General features: G+C 41.4%; 1 protein-coding gene across 10 annotated transcripts in view; it reads right to left on the minus strand.

The window, feature by feature from the left end:
* The window catches only part of DPF3 (double PHD fingers 3), a 170,822-nt gene that overhangs the window by 38,401 nt on the left and 111,503 nt on the right, over nucleotides 1-20,918 (minus strand). For all 10 annotated transcript variants that reach the window (XR_008466202.1, XR_008466204.1, XR_008466203.1 and 7 more), the window contains one exon: nucleotides 9,669-9,806. Coding sequence is in view for 7 of the 10 variants with exons in the window: in XM_054200178.1 (XP_054056153.1) it covers nucleotides 9,669-9,806 (138 nt within the window). In the remaining 3 variants the exon portion in view is untranslated. The remainder of the gene's footprint in view (nucleotides 1-9,668; nucleotides 9,807-20,918) is intronic.

Below are 20,918 nucleotides of genomic sequence, written 5' to 3' on the forward strand. Positions count from 1 at the left end.
TAAGATTCTAATATTAACCTTCAGTGAGGTCAAAAGCCTCTTTTGCCATTAACTCTAACCAAAGTGTTGCCGGGCCCTAATTAAGTCTCATGGTGAGGAGGTGGCATTGCCCATCACGGCAAAAAGACTTGGAGGTAGAGTGATGAACTGGCTTACTCACAAACACACAACAATTCTGTGGTGAGGCCACAAATAAAAACAAGCATTCGAGGTGCCTGCCAGCAGACTTAGGAAAGAGCTCCACATCTACCACTGCTCTGAATGGTATAATTGATTTAATACTCCACATGAAGTGACTTAAAGTTTTTCAGTGCATCTTTTGACCCTAAGATCCACTGACTGCGGATCTGGAAATGGGACAGGAGATCTTGTGAAAATACATATACTGATCAATTTTTCTGCGGTGTGTGGGACAGGTGGAAGGTATTTGCTGACCGCAATGAAGCTGAAGGGATTCTCCTAGACTACTGGCAAGGAAATAAGCATGGGTTCTGATCACCTCCTTTTTCTTTTCTTTTATTCTTTTTATCTTCCAATTTAATTTAATATGAGTGCCTATGTGCTCATCTATTGCTCGTCACTCATAAATACGGACCTGGCTCAGTTGAGTGTGATAGAGATATCAGGCCTGAAATGTCACACGCAGATGAGAAGTTCCTAAAGTTACATCAATGATGTCTTAAATGATGTATCTCTAGAGCCAAATAAGTCAGGCAGTGTTATTCTCTTCAATTTTTTTTTGTTCTAGCAGGTGCAAAAACTAGAATCAAACCTGACTCAAGCTTATTTTCTTGAACGGTACTGTACAGTGAATTAAGCCCCAGGCTAAATCACAGAAGGTTTGAGAATAAAGAGATTTCCAGATGATAGTAAGCAGAGTTCTGATTTTCAAAGGATTTTTTTTGGTGTATGTCCTTGGAGTTTTTAGTTCTATTTTACTGTTGTTCACGAATGATGAGAGAATTAAGAAACAAAGCAAATATAGCAAGATATAATGTCCAATATTCATGAGAAGGGTATTGTGCACCAAAAGACTAACCCTAATCCCACCCCTTAATCAATAAAAGTACTTACAGAAGAAAGTATGGGAATGAATTCACAAGTGAAAGCTATCACTAGGGACTAACGTGTTGCTGCTTTTCATCTGAGACATAGTAATTAACTAGGTGTCCCCCTTTTTTTTTAATCATAAAGTAGAAGGTCCTAGCTTAAGCCAGGTGATAGCTCAGCTAATGAGAAGTAACTCACTAGCAGTGAGCTCAATCATTTGGATTGAGTGACTACAACCAAGGATTTTGTCTAAAATATGTTCACCCCAAATCAGAAACTGTTTTAAAGCAAAGCCTTGAAACCACCCATGGTCTTGTCCTAACTCACTCAAAACTCCTCTGATTTTCTTTTACATTACAAACTGTAACAACAGATCAAAAGCTCTGAGGAGCTTTGAGGAATACTGCCTGAGCTAAGGCGTGCTCATAGGCGGTGTATTTAAACCAGTGCCTCTTGCCATTTCAACTCAGTGTCGCTTTCTAGTTTCATCAAAGGCCCTGCCTTCATATGCATCTGCCCCCAAATAAATAGGGTATACAATTTTTTAAAATACTTGTAAAAATGGATTAAGGAGGGACACAGAAAGATCTGCACAGATCAAATGATAGTTTCTCTGTACCTGAAAGCTGATTCATGTGAAGAATCTGAGACTGAGAATGAAGTCAATATTTCCAAATAACTTTGCTATGTGCTTATTATGAAATATAATTTTTCTTCTTAGCCTAATCAAGTTAATTTCAAGCTATACCAAGCTAAGCAGAATAAAGACCTACTTAAAATACAGTACCATCACTCACAAGAGTCTTCTGGCAAAATCAGTACTGTAAATTAAATAAATTCTGTAGTATATCACTGTATCTGTAGTATATTTGCTCTGTAGACAAAACCTAAAAAGCTACACAAATTGACTGAGTTTATATATTTTAAATAATTTCTGTGCCTTCTTGATTTTGAAGGCAGAGGCTCTAAACAGAGTTCTAGCTTCCCCTCTCCCCTCCACAAGTAATCAATGAACCTGGAAATTATCTTCCTCATGGTTTCAGTTTAATAATAAAAGAAAGCTGCTTCTAGAGAAATAACACCAAGAAATTAGGATTTTTCTTTTCTACATCACCTCCTGGAGCCACATGACTCAATAAGAATCCCAGTTTTCTAGCTCACATGGCTGCAGAGAATATCTTGAAGAGAAGGCAAGTTCAGAAGAAGCAATTCTTGTCCCTGTTCTTTAATTAGAAAACTCAGAATACAGATATTTTAAATAGCTTTCCTTCAAAATGTGGTCTTTAAATACATACAGACAAAACCCCAAATAAATAGAACCTTGTACTTTTTCCATTTTCTGATTTCTAAGGGAAGTTATTTTGATGATTTGGATCATGATCTTTAACAACTAGGAGCTGGAACCAGTGCTTAAAAGAAGAACTGGTTTCTCTGTTCCTTGGTACCAAATCACAATCACATATATTTTTTCAGCCTATAGGTAAAACAGCATAATACTTAACCATGGTTTAATCTGGTCATCTACGTTTGGTAGCATTTTATCCCTATTTTTTATCATACACGCACTACTGGAGAGGCAGTGGAAACTGAGGAGTAGCGTGCATGCCTGGCTGTCGGGGTAGGGGGCTGTGCATCATTTATTTAAACGATTACAGTGAATTGGCTACAGTCGGACATATATATGCTCCCAAAGGGATTTTTCCTAGCACGTTTTGTCCAGCTCTTACCTGTTTCTTCTGGGCTTGATCCAAAACCAATAAAGCCCACTGGAGGTTTTCGATTCAATTTGAAAGGCTTTGCATCAGGCCATTTACTCTGTTTGCAACAAAAATTTGCAGAGCACAATAAAGACCTCAGGAACCTGCATGTAGGGCCTGAATCCAGTCAATGCACTTTGCGATGGAGGTAAAGGGGTGGACTTGCCTTTTTTAAACCTACAAGACTCTTTGTCTGAGACAGGGGCCCAGTTTTCCTTTGCGACACCTCCCTTTTTCTCACTGTCGAAGCTCCAGTCCAACATTTGGCCTCCTGCGCAGCAGAATGCCAGCCAAGAGCCTGAGAGCCTGCAGTCACCAAAGCCCCTCGGAGGACTCGATGACATATAATCCCAACCTATAGCCTAAGTGCCCCCATGTGCCTTCGCTCATCCCGCCCCCTGCTGCTGCCAGCGCTCATCCCTGGCAGTCCTGGCCCGTCTCCATGGTGACCGGAGTGCCCGGCCGGGCCTGCCTCTGGCCTTGCCACCTGTTATTGCTTCGTCTGTGGAGGACAGGCAGGCTCATGCAAGAAATTAAATAAAATAAAGCAGAAGGGAAAAGAAAAGCGACACTTGGACTGTGGTTTTTGTTGAAGAGGAGGGAGATGCCTGGCTGGGCAGGCGCCTACCTCTGCCCCAGTCATTGCTGGGGTATAACGAGCAATGGGGGTTGCTTCTGTGCTCAGGGATAGACCCTGCCCTGGAAAGAAAACAATAAAAGACAAACATATCTGTAAACATATCCTCATCCTGGTGTGGTGAGGAACAGGCCAAGTACAGCTGAAATGCATTCAGGGCTCTGGGTCTCTCACAGGCACACACCAGGCAGAGGTGCGCACAGTTGTTTGTGCAGCCTCCTTGCTAGTGAATTAAAGTGCAGGGTTTTCTCATTGCAGTTTTCCAGGAAAAAAATGTAAATCAAACTGAATGAGAGGAAATGGCCAGTCTCCCTGGGCATGTTTACTCTGTCGTTGACACCAGAGATAAGCATGTTGGCTAACCCCAAACTGGGAAGTGCTGGGGCATTTGATACAGAGACCCTCCAGCAGGCTGAAAGTGCAGCTTAGGTCGGTAGCGACACATCTGTGGCCACGTGGCACCGTATTCAACTGAATAAGCTCTGAACTTGGGTGTAGCACTGGGAAACGGCTGCTGTTCTGTTCCCAGAGCCAAACTAATCAGCCTGTGCAGCCCCATGGGCCTCCGCTAGCTCTGGCTCCCCACGCTGCACTCCCCCGCACAGCATGGACATGCCCTTTGCTGGCAGCCAGAGAAGCGGGCTATGCTACTGAGAGAGGTGCTGCAAACCACCCACCCAAAGTGTTGCCAGTTCTCCCTAGTAACTGGGTTTTATCTCCTCTTTGAGTTAGTTGGTGCTATGGGGATAGAAGAAGCTGTTGCCTTTGCACAGTTTTTAGCAATTTTGACAGGTTTGCCTTCCCTACGAGCCCCTGCTCATGCAGAGGCATGGCCAAGGAGCAAAAGAAGCTACAAGAAATGCTACGAGAAGGAGGTACATCTGTAGGAGTCAGAGGAAGCCTCTGAATATGGGGGAAAGAAGAGCATTTGATAATGTCTTTTACAGGAATCAATATGGCCCTTAAGTTGAACAGCTAATGAATGAGCTGGGAGGTGGGCAGAGGAAGGTACAGCTAGGAAAATCAGCTCATCAGATCTTGTAGATTTGGGGAATCAGCATTCCTGCACCATAAGGCAGCACTTTGTAGAAACGTCTATGCACTGATCTTACAGAGTCTTCTGCAGGAACACCTGAAGCATGGGCCAAAATCCTGCTGCTCACAGTAAATCATTGTAACTGTCTGGTGCCTCATGACAATAAACAGTAGGAGATGCAGAACAGGAGGGCAGACAAAAAAGTCTTACATGTTAACATATAGATTTCCTGTTTTTGAGGAGTACCTCTCCTGAGACTTGGCCTCTGGCCCCGAAATGCATCATTCCCATCAGCTCAGGGAACTCAAGGAGGGATTATAGTGCCCAATATACAGCCCTGTCTGGCAGCATCCCTCAGTGTTCAGGTAAGAATGGCCAGTGTCGTGAAATGGGTCCCTGTGACATGTTGTAGGCTTTGGATCTGGAAATTACTCACTGGAGGAGTGTGTGAGGGCAGAGCACCTAAGTTCAAATTCAGTCAAAACTTTTGGGTTTTCAAAACAGTTATCAAAAACTAATTAGTCAAATTAGAAATGTTTTCCCATAAACTACTGAGAAGCACCAGGTGCTTCTCTTCAATGAGAGTCAGGCATTGACAACAACATTTCAGGTTCTGGCCAGGCAGTATATAAAAAACCCACCAAATTACCAAAAAAAACCCCACAACTCCAAACAAAACAACAAAAATTCCCCTATGGGTCCCTGAATATAGGAGACAAGTTTGTGATTTTCCACTATTCCAAAACTCTAAACAACTGATTGTGTTTTGGGGTGCTAAAGAAAAAAATAGACACAAAAGTCTGAGAAATTTATGGCCGTGAACAGGGTTTGAGTGGAAATCGTTATGCAGTTCCACCCTCTGCAATCACTACTGTTTCTTTTAGTATTCTGACTCTTTTTCCTTATGAAAACAAACTCTGGAAAAGAAAAAAAACCAAACAGATTAAACTAATGAGAAGTCAACTCAAGGTAATGTACATATTTTCACTGAAAAGGCACCTGCTGCAGGGTATCTTGTCACAAGGTGGGCATTGATGCATCCTTGCATTCAGAAGTAGCTCCTATCATGGCCCCAGCGAGGATCAGCATCAAGGCAGGGAAAAAGTAGGCCTGATGTAGCTTTTCAAATTGATGCTGCTTGCGGAGAGGAACAAACAGCTCGCCTCCAACTGAGGGGCTGACTCTCGTCATTTATTCATGGCCAGCCCCCTGCCTGGATGGAAATAAAAATGTTTCAAAGATGACTGTGTGGGGGAGCTGGAGGACAGCTTGGAGGCACACTGAGGTTAGCACATTAATTTTTTATCTCTGGAGACTGGGTATCCAATTATGCTTAGAGTACACAAACAACTTTGGCTGGTCTCTCCAGTAGAGATTTATCCACATCATAAAATCTGCAATGGAACTGGGTACAACAGGCCAATACCATGAAAGAATGTACACAGGTGGGTTTGCAGGTCAGATGCACAAGGTAGCAGAGTGACAGGAGGGTACAGAACTGCATAACTCGTTAACTACATAACAGGTCCTCGTATTGCAGGATGGACCAACCTGCACGCGGCATCTAGGCCAGCAACAGCCCGCACAACGTGCTTTATTTAGGAATTTCATTGGCCAAAGTGCTTGTGGGCAAAAGATCTGTTCGGTTGCTGTTTACTGCACAGCTGCCTGTAACCAACGTTTTACACAGCAAAATGCCACTGAAAACTCTTCTTCTTTAAAGGAGAGGAAGTTTTTCTCCACGTAGACACACTATCCTATTCTCCCAGGAATTAAGGAAGAGCATTTATACTAGTACAACCATTCACACACACATTTCAATAGATAGAAGTCTAATGTAATTCCTATATCAGAAGTGTCTCAAAATTTGTGAACACCAGCTGCCCCCAGAGCTGGCCTGTACCCATGGAGCGAGATGGAATAAAACAGCAGGTGTTTTGTGGCAGGCTTGGATGCACCCTGGGCTCACAAATCTCACGCTCTCGGTGCCAACATGTGGAGGAAAAGCCAGCAAAAAAAAAAAAATGCTGAGAATGGTGTGGGATCATTTATTTTTATCAGAGGAGTTGGAGAAGGGGATAGTTGACTTTTTTAAGGGTTTTTCTATAACTTCCTTTTCACAGTTCTCTGCTAAAAAAATCAGAGAGGTCAAAAATAAATGTGTGTGTAGGCAGAGGCAAGACTAGGAACTGAGGAAGGGCTATTCATCTGTGTCAAAGGGCTAGATAAGACATACAAACAAAGCAACTAAACCTCAAACAAAGCACAGGCTAAGATGTTTTAGGAAAGGCAAAGGCCAGAGAAGACTGTTGAACTATCTTCCATGTTGCAAAAGGTAATCTATAAGCAAGGAAGAAGGACAGAAGGAGAGCGTGATGTAAATAAACAAACCTTCTACACAGTCAAGGACAGCGAGATGTGCCAAGGAGGCGAGACTTGCAGCTTGGACCAGTCCCTGTTCTTTGATACACATCTATTCAGTGGTTCTCAGTTTCGGATAGGTTCCTCCTATCTAGATCTCTTTTCCAGTCCCTGGATAATTTACTGAACTACCCAAATTGGTCTGTGCATGAGGAGAAGAGTAAAGATAAAGGGGACTGGGTGTGCAGAAAGACAAGGTGCCATCAGCTCTTGAGCTGGCACCAGCTGAATCCTGCAGAAGCCCTGCTCCAGAAAGCTCCCTCCTGCATCAGCACGGCTGCTATTACCACAGGTACTGCAAGGAGCGGAGGCTGCAGAGGACATGCGGGTACAAAGGAAGGAAGTTCATACTGCAGCCACCCGCCTGAACTTTGCTGACCTGGTGCTCACCTCCCACAGCACGGCAAATTCCAAATGGCTGGTTTGAATTTGCCGTGCCTTTTCTAAATCAGGCTGCTCATATCTCTCCGACACACTGCTAAGCAAATAACCAGGCCCTGCTCTATACCATATCTCTGGTCCTCCTGTTCAGTAGGTTGCGGATTAGCTGTTTGGATTAACATCCCCCCTGCCTTCCCTCCCTCCCCCCTGGCCCCCAAGCCCATGCAGAGAGGATTCTTGAAGCCCTAGCCCTGCAACACAGCAGACCTGTCAAATCTAATTCATAACACATGCCTAGCAGTTCTTAGGGGAGAGGAAGGATCTGATGCTCTGGCTCTCCACTATCCCCCTGTACAAAGGGACCATTTAATGACTGCACATTAGCAATGTGGACAATTAGCATTCACATGGAAGATAAATGGCAACATAAATTAAATATTGCCAAGTGAAAGAGCAAAGATGCAAGATCTGAGCTCAAGGCTGTAAACAAACAAGCAGGCAAAAAGGAACAAACAGCCACTGCGACAGCTAAGCCATTTGAGAGAGTTACCTTCCGGCATCTGGGACTTTCCCCAGGGGTGATCTTCACATTTGCATGGCTGTTGCCCGTACCTCACTGGCTCCTGGCTGGTTGGTAAGCAGATTCTTTCTGCTCAGGAATCTGGACCTCAGAGAGGTTTACTGCACTGGCTCTAAACTTCTGCCTGTTTGGGGATCTGTGCATCAGCAGCTTCCCTCCGCCACATGCACCACACAGGATAGGGGAACACAAGCCCGAGCAGCTGCCACTCTACCCTTTCCCAGAAATGCACCTTTCTTTCCATGGCCAAGGCTGGCTGCTTCTAACATTACCACATTTCTAGCTCTTCTTGCTAACTTCTATCATTTCCTAAGCACAAGAAATGTAAGGACTGAGACTGTCCTTGGCCTCTGTGACAAGCTGAAGGGCAGGGGACATCTTTGTTTGGGCATCTGTGCAAGGCCATTATCAATATTAAATCAATACAGATTTGCAATATGCCTCTCAGATACACAACTATTACTGACTACTGCAGGCACGGGAAAAAAAAAAAACAAAACAAACCAACAGAGATTATGTAAATGCTAAGTAAACAAAATCTACTGGCTGAACACTGACATTCACCAGCCCGCCCAAGCAGTCGCTCTTAGTGCATTGACAGCTCAAGTTTATCAACAGCTGGAGGAGTCAAAATTACTTTTTCTGTGAACCTACAAAACATGTGAATAACTAAAAGGTAGAGCATAAAAGTGACAGAAACATAGGGACTGCCAAATGGGATCACACTAAATGGCCCTTCAAGCTCAGACAGTGGCTAGTAGCAGATGCTTTGGAGGAAGGAAACCCCCTCCCACACCTCCCTGGGGACAATTATCAATTATCCTGCTTAGAAAGAAAATGTTTTCCTACTTCCATATTTCTTCCACTTCTTCTTAATGTATTAGAAAGCATTTGCCTGGATATTTTCCCCCATAAGCATTTTATTGCTTTGTCTACATTGTTCATTACTTTGAACTAAAATGACACAGTTCTCATGGTGATCTGAAAGGACTTTTTGAAAGTGAACAAAGCTATCTACACAAATCCCAAGGTGAAAGCCAACATACATAGCATTGCACACTGGAAAACTGAGAAACAGGGGCTTAGAAACTTGCAAAACTCAGTAATAAAACAGCCTCCTCGACTCCCAGTTTGTGTGTAAGAAGCAGAGGAAACACAGAATAGAGTCATCCAGAGCACTAAGATTCCTTTCAGCCCTGTACCAGTGTGGGGAATCTAGACACATAACTGTTCTGTCCTTTCACGTTCCAGCTCTCCTCCTTGCAGATCAGTACTGATGCTTTTTCATAGATTTTCCCAAATTGTAACTAAGAAGTGGCTTCTGGTAAAGTCGAGGGTAAACCATTCAGGGAGGAGATGTAGGGATAAGGGGAACAGGTTCTGTGAATTTCATACCTAAAAAACTGAGACATGGATAAATGTCTCTCATTCAAAGGCAAAACAAAGGCAGCCCCCTCAAACTACTGGACATGTATTTCTTTGACATCCCTGCTAACAGCCACTGGGAGGCTGCTTGATGATGGGCAGGTTGGGCACCTCTTCTTTTCCCCCCTCTCCTTGCCACCTCCTCCCCACAGGAGCAGTAATGGAAAAGTGACTTGCTGCAGAGATAATGCTGGGTTTGAAATGAATTTCTGACTAGCTGAGCCAGCACCCGAGTGAGCTGCGGTTGATTAGCTCCAAGCATCCAGGTCCCAATCACTCACAACGGAGCCAGGCAATCACGCCAGCCTCCGCAAGGCAAAGACAGGGTGGAGGCAATATGCCTGAAAAGGATCTCAAAGGCAAAGGGAAAATACTACTCACGTTTGTGGTTTTCATTTCTGTGGACAGGGGAAGAGCGGGTCTCCTGCTCACGGGCTTCATCACCCTCTTCGCTGGCGAGGTGGGTGTGAGCATAGTGGTAGCTCAGCCCAGGCCTGTTCTTGTAACGCTTGCCACAGACTGGAAGGAAAAGAGATATAAGGGAGGGGAAGAGAGAATGGAAACATCAGTGTGATCTGCAACAACAGCAGCATCCTCTCAACATTCCCTTCTCCCCTGAGAGCAGCACCACACACTCCACGCGCCTGCCCAAAACTCTTCCACCCGACATTGGTGAAAGGTGACAGAAGGGCAGACCTGCAGCTGCAGGTCCCCAGACAAGCTTTCTTCCCACCATGCTGCCAGCAGTACTTCCTACAGGCCTCGGCAAATGCACATTCAGTCTCTGCAGCTTGTACAGCCCTAATCCTCTCTGCTAGGATTACTAACAAGATTGCACATAAAATTCCCAGTTCTGATGTGGGTGCTGCACAATGCACAGCGATGGGACTGTACTGAGAAGAAAGGACATTATTTTCTTCATTACTGATCTCTGAGAAAAGGAAACAGTACTTTATTTTTTTAAAAAGGCTTTCTGTGAAAGGGTAATAAATAGCTTTATTCGCAGATTCCTAGTCAAGACAAGGAGATGGAAATCATCCATGGTTTCTTGCTAGAAGAACATGCAGTAGTGATACTTATTTGCTGAGGTAAACTTCATATGCAGCATCCCAATAAATAACACAATGTGTGACAAAGAATCCTCCTTCTGAACTTTTGTTTATTTTAGGACTAAGTCAACAGATATTAGGAACAGGATCAAACAATTCAGGGTGATGAAAGGTCTACATTTCCCAGGGAACTCACTACAAGGGCAAGCTTCATCATAAGATTCATTACATAAAAATTCAGCTTCTACAAAGTTTTTAATTCATGTTATTGTCTCTAAAAGTTCTCTCTATTCATCTTCAAAGCAGTCTCTGAATGTCCATTTTCTTTTACATAGTATTTCGGCTACCAAATAAGATTATTCCCATTTTAAAAGATTAGGAAACAAAGGCAAAGAAGCTTAGTGCCCTTCCTGCAAATTTTTACTCCCAGCCACATTTTTAGTCACTTTATTAGCTTCATTAACCTCAAGGATTTCACGCAGGAATAAATGTCATGCCCAGTAGTCTCTCCTGCATAGCTTGCTTAGGAAGGCGAAGAAAGTGGTGCCAGAAAAGAGAACAGAACCCAGCCGTCTCTAGTTCTCTGTCTTGATGAAAAAACATCCAAGGGGGAAGTCACCATTCACTCTGAAAAACTTCACTCAGCCCTGATACTGAAAATACATCCTGCAATGTACATAGATACTCATTTCCCATTCCCCAGACACCTCAATCTGGGAATACCATAAGGCTCCATAAATAAAAAAAATAAAAATAAAAGAGACCCGCCCCAATGATTCATTTATATATAAGTAAAACTTCCATTACTATACTTTTTGGCTACTACTCACAAAAAGCCAATTGATGGTCCACATTCTGGAACAAATGATAGAAAATTGTAAATCAAAGCCTAGCATGATAACATATTTGATTCTCCATCTCTTCTAGCTGATTTGCAAACTCCCTCAAGGAAAGTACTTTGCCATATTAGAAATGTGTAAAACAACCTCATGATATGATTTACATGAGTGATCTGGAATATTAGATAGTTTTATCCCAGTTTTCTCCATTCTGCAAGGTGGTGATCACACAGTCAGCATAACAGGACAAAAGCTATTCCAAGTGTAATGTATCCTTAGCTACAGATTTTTTAAGTCTTTGCATACTCGATTTAGAAATTAGAACTTCTGCAGGAGGGAGGGGGGAAAGTTGGGGAGAAATAAAATACCCAGATACATATGCACATCTGCCTTGGTGAGGCCGCACCTGGAGTACTGTGTCCAGTTCTGGGCTCCCCGGTTCAAGAAGGACAGGGAACTGCTGGAGAGGGTGCAGCAAAGGGCTACCAAGATGATTAGGGGACTCGAACACCTCTCTCATGAAGAAAGGCTGAGGGATTTGGGTCTCTTCAGTCTGCAAAAAACATGGCTGAGGGGGGACCTTATCAACACTTATAAATACTTAAAGGGTGGGTGTCAGGAGGATGGGGCCAGGCTCTTTTCAGTGGTGCCCAGCGACAGGACAAGAGGTAATGGGCACAATCTTGAGCATAGGAAGTTCCACCTAAACATGAGAAGGAACTTCTTTACTTTGAGGGTGGCAGAGCACTGGAACAGGCTGCCCAGAGAGGTCATGGAGTCTGCATCTCTGGAGACATTCAAAACCCGCCTGGACGCGTTCCTGTGCAACCTGCTCTAGGTGACCCTGCTCTGGCAGGGGGGTTGGACTAGATGATCTCCAACGGTCCCTTCCAACCTGATGGTTCTATGATTCTATGATTCTTTGAAGCATCTACCCTCGTTTCATATGTAAACCTAACTTTATTGCCAGACATTTTGAGCAACTAGACTGCTGTTAGATGCAAGCTCTCCACAAAACATCAGTTTGGTCACCCTTCTTCTAGCACCAGCCATATATTCTTCTAATCTGCTCTGGAGAGGGAAACTACTCCTACTCCTCCTCTGTAGTCCTACAGAACAAAGGAGAAGCAGTGGAACTGATGCTGACAGAGAGTCAAACAACAAAAAAAGGGTAACACAAAAGTAATCATCAAACCGGAGAGAGCTACAAAACGCTCACTTTTTAAATTATCTCCAAAAGATAACCCCCTCTAATTACACAAATGTTACAGCATTTCTTAGAATGGAGAGAGAGATTTACATTTCTAGCAGATTATTTGAGTATCATACTAAGTATCCTACGCTATCCCCCTTACTTGCGTGCATTTGAAGATGAAAGTTAAAAAGTAATTCTTCTGCTATGAACTATTGATACTGTTCCAAAACTTCAGTCTACTTATATTATTTTCAGAGAACTATTGGTTGATCAGTGCTGTATTGACAAAGGAGGAGGCTCTTGGAGTTAATAGCTGCATGACACATACTGTCCAACTCTATCTTGTTCTTACATAGCTTGATCCTGCGTTAATGCTAACCTAGCTGCAAAATCAGATGAGCTCTAAAACCCATTCCTATTTTCCTATTAGAAGGAGTTTTAGATTTCAAAACAAAAATATTTCTAGAAATTCTACCAGACTTTATTTCATTTAGCTCTACTTGAAAACATACCCACAATTCTAGCTCTACTGTTCTTACCTTACAAAAGCACCATGTCCTTGAATATAGGTCTCACGCATCTTTCTCCCTCAATGCACAAAAGGAAACTTGAATTCCCTGCAGGAAGTCCTAAGGCTGTGGCCTTAACTCCATTCCTTACAGGATCCTGCAGGGATTTTACCTGCCAAGTTTAGGATGGCACAGAAAATCAGATGGGTCTGCAGTCTTGCCCTTCTCCAGCAAAAAAGTATCAGCTCATCAGGGAAAACCAGCAAGTACTGATATAAGCTGGGGCAGTAGTAATTCTGCAGCTGAGCCCTTCCCACTGCCAAAACTGTTTCAGATGGCCTTCAAGGGCAGCAGCAAGCTGAAACATGCCTAGCTAAAAAGGAGTGTGGAGGACTTTATAACCAAGCTGTGGCAAAGGACTTCTGTTTACACAGTCCCAGCAGATCCTTTGTAGGACCACAGATTTGCAGCTTTTTTTTCTTGGTGTCTAGACTTTTCTGCCTTTGAAATTCATGTTCTGTGTGGAAAAAGTCCAAAGCGATGCCATGAGTTGAAACTGCAGAGATTTCCTATTCCCCAAGCAAATCAGACTTTTTCAGGGGAAAAAGGGTATCATGATATTAGTCAGGCAAAAGAACCATTGGCTTCAGTGAGACTTTGCTAGAATAAAAGCTAAAACAGAACTTCATGGTTTCTCCAACAGATTGAATCTTCCTGAATTCACCCTAATCTCTTATTTTCCAGATAGAGCACATGTTATTAATTTACCATGTCACTGTGCTAAGAAGTAGTTTCTATAAAAGGGCCATCGTTAATAAACACTTAGCTCTTATATAACTCTGCCCACTGCAAGACTGGCTTTTCAAACATTAATTAATCTTCCTCCACATTCCTGAGTGGGAAATACTATTCTCATTTCACTTCTGGAAAAAGAGAACCACAAAGGGGTTAAGTGACTTGCCCACACAGTGATCTTTTGTCATTACCAAGATTGGAACTCATGAGTTCCAGCATCCAGACCAGTGCTCACACCACATCTTTCTCATTCTCTGAGCTGACAAAAGCATAACCAGAACTGGTTCCCCCAGTCTGAAATGTATGCTGGTGATTACGTTCTTAACACTATGCAGCTCACACATAGCAAGTGAGAGTGTGCCTTTCATAAACTTTGCCAGGTGGCCTTGCCTTTCCTTCAGCAGCTTTGACTTTTTTTATCTTTAATTTTCCTTGCTGGATAGGCTCATCATCCTTGCATGGGGTAGATTTCATCCTGAATCTCAACACTGGGAAGATGACTTGATCTTTAATTAGGTAGCCGAGCCCAATGAAAACAGCAGGAGTTTGTAGAACGTAACCCACTCCAATTCCTCCTGCATTCAGAGGAATTATTTTGCTATAACCTGATGTGAATGCCATCTTAGGAACAAGCTGGGAAAGTAAGCAGTAATACAGCAGTGCAGATCAAACACCACAAATGGGGAAGAGGGGGAGATTTCATTAGGCCACCAGACACTCTCCTATGATGAACCTTACTTTCCTTCCAATTTGAATATTGAAATGAAAACGTTACACAACTGCGTTATGGGAGAAAAACATAATTTGCAGACAGTTAAATCACAAGCATTGGGTGTTTCATAAAAGAGAGCTCTGTTGTAAGTTCTGGCCTGTAACAGCCTGCAACTCTTTGGGTAAGCAAATTCTCACTCTGTTTACATTTCTCAATGAGTAAAATTAATATAGACTACTTCCCCTGCTTTAAAAGGGGATTTGAAATCTATGACTTAAAAGACTTCCTCATCAAATATCTAATGGCTATGTTGCTGTCATTTTGAAATTGTTACACATTTGGTCCTTGGCAGACTGTGAGCTATGTTCCAGCCAGCCCTCCACATACATTTTGCACAATCTGTCACCAGCATGAGACAGAAGGAAACAATCCATGTTTTTAGTGGAAACAGGAAATTGGGAGAGTACATGCTTTTTTTTTTTTTTTTTTTTTTTTTTTTTGTCACTGAATCTTGCCCCCTTCATTGTCTGTCTTTGCTCTTCTCCTTTGCCTCCTGTTCTTTCTTCTCAGCTGGGCTGTGTCAAACGCTAAATCTTAAGTTAACTGCTGGCAGGCAGTCATTCCTCAAAGTTATCTTCCTGTCCCACCATTCACTCCACTCCAAAAAAACCATTCCTTGTTTTGCACTGGTTTGGTAATATAATCTCCCCTGCTACAGTTATGTCCACACTCTGGCACATCTAGAGATCTGAAATGCTAACACAGTGTAGACGGAAAGGCATTACGTTTGTCCCTCTTTGATCAGTACTGTCATGATATACACCTGTTGTAATAGAGCAGCTATTTAGTAACCCGTTTCAAAGGAGATTTTCTGTAGGTAGTTAATAGTCCTTTTTTCAGTGCCCCCAGAGGACAACTCCCAGAATCTACCTGCTGTCTTAAGATGACAGGAACTTGGAATTCTAGTGCAAAACGTGCACAGGTCAACAATATATATGTCCACATTTCAATAAATGAAATGTTAGAAGGAGAAAAGGCAGCCTATAGGAGCAGAAAACATTCAAGTATCAGAGTTAATTCTGTTCCCCTCTTACCATGTGCTCTACTCCAGGCCTGTGTTATTCAATATTTTTTAAAAAAAGTGTCCTTGCCTCGCTACTCTTGTCTTTTCTACCAATAATGTAGTCAACGAATGCCAGGTATAGAAGCTATGATGGGAGAGTTGTTTCTTTGGTTCATCTGAACAATCATCTTATTCTAGATCTTACTGCTTATTAACTACTTAGGGATTCACTAGAAAGGATAATACCAGGAGATGATTTAGGGCTTAAACTGCTAATAGTTTAAAGGGAAGCTGAAGTCATGACGGAGATTTATGAGAAGCATGTAAAAACATAATGCTATAATCAAAGCATTTTCAAATCAGCTTGTCATTGTGACATTTAACCAAAGGTCTGTCCTAAGAATCGGCAGTTAGTAGTGTTGGACTCATTCATAGTATCTGTAAGAATTAAGAAATCTCAGAGAACTGGTAAAAATCAAGCTAAATCATGATGTATCTTGTAGGCCTTCTGTATTCCAGCAAACTGTCCAGAGAATCAATGAGATGTTTGTTAAAATGAGTATGACAGGATCAGGTCCACTTCAAGAAGATGAGAAAGAAGGCAGGTGAAGTTCACAAGGTAATTACTAGAGATGTCACTTTGTGAAAGAATAGGCCTCAAGGAATTGTGTTTGTCAAGTCATACTAGAGCAATACAACATTTATCTGGAATTTTCTAAGGAAACTAAAATAAAGAGATCCTCAGTACCCACTGAAAGTCAGTGGAATCTGTTAATCTTAAATCAGTTAAACCACCTGAAGAGTCCAGCCTTTTGTTGGCAGAACCTACAATACATTTAGCAGAGGGAATGGGGAAGAAAAAAATTAATCTCAAAATAATAAAATTTCAATACCCTGCTGGGTAATGAATTTACAGAAAAAGCGTAAGGATGTTTCAAGCGATAGTGATTTGGATGTAGGGTCAAGCATGTTTAAAACCACGTCCCAAATAATTAGTAGTAGTTCAAAGTCAAATTCAAAGTGTCCACTTAGGGACCAAGCCTCATATGATCTGTAGACACGATACAAGTAGATACGCAGTTAGTGGGATATTCAGTGAAAACAGTTTAGGAGCCTACTTCCAGTTGAAATCAGTGAGAATTAAGAGCCTAATTTTTTTAAAAACTTCACAAGGCACCTTTCTGCATCTTCAGGCACCTGAAAGAGTCCGTTTTGGGCCCAATGCTTGCATCTGTTTTTATCATTAATTTGAAGGGTGGAATAGAGTGTGAAAGAAGCATGCAGAGAACTGATTGTTGACAGAAATAATGGACTAATAATACAAATATATTATATGAGCTTCATTAATCAAAGAATTATTTCAAACAGTAATGTGACATATGACATCTAGTATAAATAAATAAATAAAATACAGTATAAACAGGACAAAGCAGTATACTGAGGAAACTAAAGATGATAGATGATCTGCTTGAGTAGAAACAGGTTGAATAGCGAAGGAACAAGCTATAGCAAATGGTATATTAAATATGAATTCACATGGTGGACCAGGATGAAAACTCCTTTGCCACTGAAACATGACACAGCACTGGAGAGGAGCATCTTGCATTGAAAAACTAAAATCCTGTTAGGTCAGCCATCTCTGTACCTCTCTTAGGTACATAACAGAGCAAGCTGCATAAATCCAAGTTCTATAAGTAAATGTAAGTTACATGTAAATGTATCAGCCATCCATCTTCTGAACTGCTTCTATCCTCAGAACAGCACATTCTACTTAGTTCTGGCCATTGCTACTTAAATAAGACCCTCTGGACATTTTTCAGAGGAAAAAAACCAAGCTTAGTAAAAGAGACGAGGAAAACACAGCTGAAAGAAGTCCCAGTAACTGTTTGCAGACATAGAAAGAAGACATTGTTATCCACTAAGAACAGAGCAAGAACTCCTGGTCTTAGACTGCAGCAGAGAAAAATCAGGTTAAATAACTAAAGAAACCTGAAAACGAAGTTTTTGACAAAAGCATCAGCTTCTACAAAACACTACAGTATCAGTGTCTCTGGGTACACACAAGGTTGCATTAGTCACTGATCTAGCAGAGATCACAGGAAAGTTTCAGTCAGTTCTGATTTTCCACAAGGAATGGATCTGAATGCATATCTCAGCCTCAGAGGGACGGTCAATAAAGGATACGATATAAACATAAGTTGTTATGCTAAAATAGCAGTTTATACAGGAATAAAACTAAAAGGAGACAAGGACATATTGGTAAAAGGAAAAGAAAGAAACAACTTCTTTTAGAGATGGGCAAGGGAAATCTTCCGTAGAGGGACAGAAGACAAAGGTGGAAGTATGTACATAGTAAGTCTCCATGGGAACATGAGAAGAATGAAAGCAGACAAATGAGGATGGACAGCAGGAAAGTTAATAACTTGTAGAAATTCATCACAAACTAACTGCTCTAAAGGAAGCAGACATCTGGAGTTGTGAAGCTCAGGTGTTACAACTGATTTCAACTTTTAAACCAGAATACAAGTTTCTAGATAAAACTTCAGAGGAGCTTCTTTTTTTAAAAAAAAGTAAATAATATATAACAAACAATATGAAAATAGAAGAACGATTCTTAAGACGACTGCTGTGGTAGAACTGATGGTTCCCCAGCTGATCATTTGACAATGACATGACATCAATACTTATTACATATGTAAGTATTAATACATTCATTCACTCTGTCCCTCCTTTAAAAAGCAGTTTATCATGAACAGCTGTGGTGGAACACCTTCCACTTCTCTTGCTTGACATTATAGGCTTTGCTTTGCTCCTCAAGCCCTACTTTTCACTACCCTTTAAGGCACCTGCTCTATCTCCTAGCCAGGTATTCAAGCTATGTTTGGGTCTGGTCTCATAAAGCAGCTGACCCATTCTGCCCATTACCATTTCCAGCCTATAGCCATCTCGCACCAGGCTGCCCTGCCACTTTCATTATCCAAGTGTTTATCCCAGGGAGCTCGAGGCACAACAATATCCAGTGCAACTGGTTGAAAATTTGACCGACTAGTCTTCCACTTGCTGATTTGATGAAACAAGGCATTTCGTGGCTATGTTAGCAATTTTACCAGTGGTTTGAATGTCCAAACATTTTATTCTGAACTTCTGATACAGTATGTGCTCAATAAGGTCAGCAGAAGTACTTCAGAATTTTTCATTCCACAAAACAAGTAACTAACTACCTTTTCTTAAAAATGCAGGATGACAAAACATTTTGAGCTTTGAAAACCTTCCCCCATATAGAAATTCCATATTTCTAGTCAGTTTTAATATTGGGGCCAGGTTTAATATCAGTGCATAGCTGAATGTGTCTTCCAAAAAAGGCATGCTTTTTCATATATAACATTGCTGTCTTCCAGCACAAGGGGCAGTGTCAGCTGGTTACCACTCTTGGATCATCATACTGACACATAGACTAGGTTTTTTCCCATAATCTTTTTATTGCTAATAAAAACTAGTGATATATTCAAGTTTCCCACACATATGAATGTGTAACTATGAAAAAAGAGCAGAGTAGTTCTTCACCACAAATCATTTTTTGTGCCCATGCAATTAAATAACAAAATTGATTAGGTTTAGATACATTATGCTTTCTTCTTTGTGGTCACTTTCTAAACTCAAATATCACGCTTGCAGAAAACGCAACCCAGAGGTAAATTAAATAATATAGAGAAAAAGTAAAGTGTCGACCCATTAAGGTAATTATATATACCAATAATGTCATTGAAGGAATCATGTTTTCCCAAACAGGAAACAGATTCGCTATTTTTGACCTGCATGTTTCAATGTAAAATAAAACTATCTGCCCAAAACATCTGCACATGGACTGCTGCAAACCAATTTATAGCCTACACAATTAGATTGAGATTTATCTATAAAAATATTTAGCAAATAATTTCAAAGAAAAAATTGATTCAAGAAATTCTTTATTGGGATCACCCAAGCATGAAAGAGGCCTCAACTTAAGCCAATTATTCACAATGAATTGTATGTAATATTTCTACAGAAAGTTAACACGGGCAGTATATTACTTCAGGATGATGGCATTACAGTTGGGACAGTTCTTTCCTTCTGCTCCACAGTCAGGTAAAAGAGTTCTACTATCACTTTACCCTTCTCTCAGCTATCTACAATGGAATAGGAGGAGTCACTGTGTAAAGTCTGGATTCCAAAACTCCTCATGACTCACCCTCTAACTGTAAGTTTTTTAAAACTGAAAGGTATCAGCCAAATGAAATAGGAAAGTTTATATTTCCAAAACCAAAGAGGAAATTCATGCTCCAAAATGTAAGCCAAGGCAAAATTCCATCAGCACAACAATGAAACAGAGCCTTCAGCCCAGATTTCTTCTGCCTGCTTTGATATCTTAAATGTTTTATCTACTCTGTGCAAATCACTATGCGTGTTGTGAGTTCTCTGTAAAGATCCAAAAGCAAAGTAAGATCAGACAACAAAGAGTCTTTATGTTCAAAATGACTACCACTGACAAGTGTCCTTGGATTTAGAAGGATGCTCCAGAAAAGAGACAAAGACAGTTATGCAGATATCAGCATAAGAAAGCTGTGGATTTCAGCAAGATACATGCTAGGCTCACAGAGAAGCCTTAGAAGACAATTTTCAGTTCTTCCAACACACAAGGACAGCTATTTAACCACCGTAGAAATCTCCTGACTCTTCATACCCTAAAGAGCTCTTCCTCCTTGATCATGTATTTAGACACTCCCATTCATGTGCAAGTCTTCCAATTTCTACTCATTGCCCTTAGAATATTCACCTTGCTGAAGCAAAACAGTCAATATGTGCATCACTGTACTGTGTGGGGTCATTTGGTCTCACCATAAAGGAATATGAGTTGATCACATGGAACACAGTTCTTATTTACTGTGCATGCTCTTTATTTCTTCCTGTTTTTAAAAATAAGGAGGAAATACCCCCATAGATTGACATATTAACAGTTGGTGTTTTAAGTTCAGTAAAGTTGGAAGACAGGTAAACAGTGGAGTAATGGGGATTCTAATTGTCCTCAAAACCAGCAAACATTTTTGGATCACAGAAGCAAAGACCTCCTGCTATTCTCCTACTTCTATTAACTTTTGTTTGGTTATTGTCTTACAGGATAAAAGGCATCCAGTAGCATGAACTATTATTGCATGTACAGTAAGCACAGTAAGCCTTAAGATGGGAGACCTCAAAAGTGTGTGGGTAAGATAAGTGCCCTTCACAGAAATGAAAACAGTGAAGCAAAAAAAGAGTATCAAAAGAAGAAGAAAAGCACCAAGGACTAGACCATAAAAAAATACACTGTGTGTCAAATATTGGACTCCTCCTTCATACTATGACTCTGGTACAATTTTTAAGTTGGGGCAATGCCTTACTTCACATGTAGTCCCACTGCAAGATGTCAAACAGCATGGCCATATTCAAAGGGAA

The sequence above is a fragment of the Rissa tridactyla genome, chromosome 4, assembly GCF_028500815.1.
Source record: "Rissa tridactyla isolate bRisTri1 chromosome 4, bRisTri1.patW.cur.20221130, whole genome shotgun sequence".
Lineage (NCBI taxonomy): Eukaryota > Metazoa > Chordata > Aves > Charadriiformes > Laridae > Rissa > Rissa tridactyla.